Source organism: Cherax quadricarinatus, chromosome 27 (genome assembly GCF_038502225.1).
Source record: "Cherax quadricarinatus isolate ZL_2023a chromosome 27, ASM3850222v1, whole genome shotgun sequence".
Classification (NCBI taxonomy): Eukaryota; Metazoa; Arthropoda; class Malacostraca; order Decapoda; family Parastacidae; genus Cherax; species Cherax quadricarinatus.
In genome coordinates, this window is record NC_091318.1 from 13,787,429 (window position 1) to 13,793,487 (window position 6,059).

Here is a 6,059-nt window from a genome sequence, read left to right on the forward strand (position 1 = left end):
TACCAAGTTTTTTGGATTCCCTCCTATGGGGTTTTCGAAATTCCCATTCCTCGGATCAAAGTTTTTGGAATCCCCCCTCTGGGGGTAAGCATTCAAAATAGGCTCCTCCTATGGGGGCATGCTTACTACAGGTCTAATGAAGGGTGTTTACTCGGCGGTCAGTGACGTCACACATACAAGCTAAATCTTGTCGACTTACCCCTATGTCAGTGACGTCACGCGCACACAGGTTGAAACTTGTCGATCCTTTTAGTTAATAAGGGGCCATAGTAGTGACGTCACGCGCACAGGTTGAATCATGTCGAACTTTCAGTTCATTCAAGTTAATAAGGGGATATAGTACCTACATCATAGTGAAAACATTTTCATCATCAGAAAGACACATTTCAGGATAACACTAATACACAATATTTTTTTTTTCATTATTTATTATACAGCCATTACATTTCTGGTAATACAAACAAATACAATTTCATTGAAAAAAGCTACAATTCATTGACTAAAATCAACGTAGAGTAATTTTTCTTCTCTTGTAGAATTTCTGTGCATTTTGTTCAGGGTCGTCATCTTCTTCCTCATCTGTTATACAATAAACTTCTGGGGGGGAAGCTGGTGGATAATAAATGGGGGAATCCTCATCCATACATGAAGTAGGTTGGGAATTTGTCATAAAATATTCCATCTCGCTCCATACGCATTTATCGCAATAACAACTACTAACACATTCTCCACTCATATGAGACTGGGGAGAAGGGTCGATCTCGGCGTGGGTAGGAGTTACAATATCCTGGATAAAAGCGTTAACATCAACCGCCTGAGTAGGAGGCACAGTCTCAACATCCACATGAGGTCGGGGAGAAGTCTCGTTGGTAGGAGGGGTAGCAACAGCATCTCCATATGGATGGGTAGGAGGCTGGGTGGATCTCGCTCCTAACAATCCCATCAACTCGCAAATCATTTTCTCCTGTCGGATTTGATTTGCGCGAATAAGTTCCAACAACCGCATTATATTCGCATCTGGCAAAGAAAAAAAATTTCTCGATTAGAAGAAGAATAAGGCATATCTTTAATTGCATTAAAAAGTTTTATTGGTTAATACATTACACTTCTAAAATCATTTATGTGTAAAAAAAGATTTTTTCAATATTAGAACAAGATTCACTCAGATAATGAACAAAAAAATCACTTACCATTTACCGCAGGTGGATTATTCCGACATACACAGGGATGCAGTCTTCTCTCCTCCTCGCAGACACCTCCAACGGAGTACTGAATTGGATTCATCCTTGACCCAACTTGAATGACAGTAGATGCAAAGAGTGACCCAGCACGGGCATTTATAGCAGCGTTATGACCTTTCGCCCCGCCTCTAACCTTTCGCCCCGCCTCTAAACGCCTCTACCCCACCGTATTATAATTCCAATATTTTACACAGATTTTCATAATTCCACGTTGAATTATTAGCAAATACACTTGAACATGAGGGTATATTGAAATGCTCATATGCATATTTCATTATAAATTGGTCATTCTTTAATTTATTTCTACCAAAATCTTTAAACAAATATGGTATAATTTTCTTGACGCTATAATTTGTTAACTTATACACAAAATATATAGCATATAAGCCGCACACCAATGATTTTTCATGTTGAATCCTCTGATTAATACCGTACATGAAATTTCTCTTGTATATAATTTTCTCATATATATTTGTATAATGTTTTAAATCCACCCCGAAACTATCTAAATATAATAATATGTATTTGTTCACATATATACTAATCCAATGACCCATATTTTCATCTTGATCGTTCAATATATTAATGATGAAAATTACCGGCTTATCTTTTATCCTCATAATAACTTCATTTATATTATTTGCGGCAAAACATCCCAAATACGAGGCGTATCTTCCCGTATGATGTTTCAAGGCAATATTTATTTCTTCACAATTCATGATCTATACTCGCGTATGCACTATCACTGTTCTATTTTCATTTATATTTAAAATCGCATTAGTTTCACCAAACATCAGACAAATTCTATTCTCATCTTTCGGTTTACCAAATGTCATATCTATTCTCAAATTACCATTCTTCTCGACAGATATAGCATTCTTAACCTGTTCACTTCTCAGGTCAACACCTAATATAGTTCTGCCTTGGAGAAAACTCTTATATGTAATCAGATGATCAGTCTCCAAACCCAGAGATTTCAAGGTAGCGTAATATAACCTACTCGCGTGGGTAGGGAACTTACAGTCAATATTAAGAATCATTTCTGAATTAATTGTAACCCCGAAATGATTCAAATCTTCATGTTGAAAATATAATGGATTAAAATTATATCCTCCATCATATGTCTTCATATCAACTAATATAATAAATATCTTATCGGGTATGACTTGTCCCCAAGGATTATCTGCGATCAATTGTGTTTGATTAGATGCCAGAATATATGATTTAAATAATGTCTTCTTGAACAGATATTCACACCCCTGCGGGTTTGCCCTCATGCTTGAATTCAATGCAATTAATGCATTCGTATACGGAATAACTTTATCGATCCATAATTTAATGGAATTAATATTATATTTATATGTTTTTCCGCTTAATGGAGTCATAATTGCCCATGCGGGTGAATGCATTTCAAGTCTCAATCGACATTCGACACTATCCAGGATATATTCGTGAAAACTACTCACATCCAGCATCAAAGGGAAACAAGTATTCACTTCATTCGTTAATTTACCTTCGTCTTTCTTAATATCATCTAAATCAGCTGTTGTAATAGTACTACTTGCTGTGTCTTTATTACGAAAGAATGCTATTCTTCCCAATGTATCTAATTTTGATGGGGATAAATGCTTAAGCAGTTTAATATAACCCGTATATGAATAAAATGGATTCGATTCTATAAGTTGTTCATTGAGATACAAACACACAGATTTGAATATTGTCTGACTTATAGAGTTCACAAATATGACCTTATCTCCGTCTCCCAGTGCACTCCCATCCTCATTTGTTATATTTATGTTCATTTCCAAGGCCAGACTCGTTAAATCTAAAAAATGACCTTCTGAACTTTGTATTCTAAATTCGAGAAATTTATCAGATCCTTGATTTACTGGTAATACTTCACAGGTGCGTCTAGCTGCTATTGAGGATTCAATAATGGTATGTCCTGGTAATTTTGGGAATCCATCAGTTATGGAATGAGAATAAGTGGGGACGGGGGCGTTGAGTCCCCCCGGTGTAACGTATAGAGCACCAGCCGACATACTAACAATATGACAGTTAACAATAAACTAAAATTAATTAAATATTCCAGTTTCTTTTATTATTAAATTTCAATCGTTTCAAACCAATCTTTCTACTTCCTCCGGATAATAACTTCTGTCCGACACCCTTCAATGTTTCTACGCCTCTATTTCTCGCAGAATTTTTCAATGCAATACCATTATTAACATCGTTCAACACATTTTGCCCGTATTGTAATACTCCCGGAGCAAAGGTATTCAATAAGAATGGTAATGCTTTTCTGGCCATCCCACCGAGAAATGACAATAATCCTCCGCCCCTCCCTCTAGCTTTATATAATATAATATCATCTAAACCTCCCCCTTTCACCCTCGAAGTATCAAAGAGTTTCAGGAATGATTCCACTGAAGGAGGAGAGAAACTGGTTCTCATCTTGACGGTTCGTTCAATATTAACTCAACTTGATCATTCACTCTCGTTTTATAGGTCTTAAATGTAGTACACATACAGTAGAACACTTGTCATTATATTGAATTAACCTTCCTTTCTGATCAGCGAGCTTAATACTCACTTGATCAATTATCTTTTTATTAAGTGGTTTATACATTGTGGGGTCATAATTAGATCTTAATGTATTAATATCAACTACTCCCAAAAGAGATACCAACTGATCGCCAAAATTAATGGGATCAATCAAATCGCTATATATTAACATATAATTAATACCTGATTCAGGATCGGGTGGGTTTACCGCCTTCACACCAGACTCGTTAAAAATAATCTCTTTTTTATTGGTAAAGACATACAAAATTTCATTACCTAAGAACCCTAGCATATCGCTTCCTTCTTTATCAAATTCCAACCCCACATAACCACTGGTAATATCAGAAGGTAGTATAATTTTTTTTTTCAAGTTAATAACCACTCTGTTTATTCCTGGATGATATGTGAACACAATTGAGTTTTTGGGGATGATAATACCCGTTGTATGTTTAACTGCTATTAAGAGATTTGCATTAATATCCTCATTTATTGCCTCTAAAATCCTTGCCATATCACCTCCAATAATTTTGCTCATATCAATTTTATGCATATATTTATTTACTGTAGATTTCTCATATGTAATACATATCTTCAAATTCTTTTGCGGTATATAATGCGTCTTGGGGTAAATTATATTTTTCAGAGCAACCTCATAATCAATTTTATTATCTAATATAATGGGGTCATATAATTTATTAATGAAAGCCGAAGGTGTATTGGCGGGAAATAAATCGAGACTTGAATCGCTACACACGTATAGAAGACGTTCAGCCATCTCTACACTCTTATAACACACACTAAATAAAAACATAACATCACAGAGTTTATATACTCACCTAATATGATATCCACGATGTTTCTCTCCTTACACCGCCTCCTTTATGTAATAATTGTTTTCTCACTTTTGTATTCCTCACAAAATCAAAATGTATACCTGATATATTTAATAAATGCTTTATTTCTGTTAAGTAATCAGAATCGATTCTTCTCGCTGATTTCACATTATTTTCTGATAAAACATTTAATATTTCAATAATATTACGTCCAGTAATGGGGGTAAGAAGGTCACCATTCTCATCCCAACTCACCAAAGGATTTCTTTGCAATAATACCAACATTGATTTCACATATTCTATATTTCTCGCACTCACTCTTATGTGCATGAATCTTGACAAATCTGGGGTTTTCTGAGGTTTCACCGAGGTGAGAGCAGGTGGGTTGACCTGCCTAGCGGGAGTAGTCTTAAACTTGCGTTTAACACCACGCTTCAAGCATGCACCACCACCACCCCCTTCTAAATTCTCATCACCCTCCGATTTTACTAACTCGAGAGGTTTCCGATTCATAACTGAAGTTGGTACAAGATAAAATTCTTTCATGATTTATTAAACAATCTCGAAATAATATTTACTGCTAGAGGTAATATAATGCCAAGAAGATTTCCACCTCTGATACTCAGCAAATATTTCTTTTTACGCTGAAAACCGATTTTCTTACAAGCTAATGATTTAATCTCGTTCTTGTACTTTTTAAATATTTTAGGGTCTAATGGTATTTTATTCTTAATCAAATTCTTGAAAATCTCACTGATACAACTTATGTGTGTTTTCTTAAACTGTTGTAATAAACTCTTCCGATGATTGCGTGGGAGACTATTAAGTAATGTAATTAATTCTTTAAATTTTTCTAATAATGATTTTTTCATTGTACCTTCAACAAATCTCCTTCTTTGACCCACGAATTAAAAGTGGAATCATAACCTTTATAAGATACCAAATAATGCGTAATTCCACCAATTTTTTTTCGTTTCAATACTCTGTCGATAATATATTCTGGAGGTGGTATGACTGGGGTCAATTCTTCGCGATAAAATATTCCTTTAATCTTTTCACCTTTCAAATCTTTCAAATGATATGTTGTTATAGGTTGAGAATTATTAATTCTATATATTTTAAATATTTCCTCTGTATTTTGTGTGTGAAACCCTCGGTTAAACGCGGATGATCTGCTAAGAGTCACTCTTGTTGTGTCTCCAACAGCCAATTTCTTACTGATTCGTTTCTTATTGGATCTTCCATTTTTATAATTTATCCGAAACTGATTCCTTATATCATTCAATGACGTAATACCATGGACTTGCAATGGGGTTTTACCGCCAATCCCCGAGTGCGGAGATGAATTATACGCATCTACTAATTCATTTAACACTTTTGAATAATTAAATGTATTGGCACTTGTCATATACTTGTATAA

The 6,059-nt window shown here is 34.9% G+C and overlaps 1 protein-coding gene across 1 annotated transcript; it reads right to left on the reverse strand.

Moving 5' to 3' along the window:
• Window positions 1-394: 394 nt before the first annotated feature.
• Window positions 395-2,140, reverse strand: LOC138853273 (uncharacterized). The gene is made up of 2 exons (XM_070089014.1): window positions 1,191-2,140; window positions 395-1,017 (listed from the first exon to the last, which is right to left on the reverse strand). The coding sequence occupies exons 1-2, from the start codon at window positions 1,282-1,284 to the stop codon at window positions 506-508; spliced, it is 606 nt and encodes a 201-aa protein (XP_069945115.1). The 5' UTR covers window positions 1,285-2,140; the 3' UTR covers window positions 395-505.
• Window positions 2,141-6,059: the final 3,919 nt, after the last annotated feature.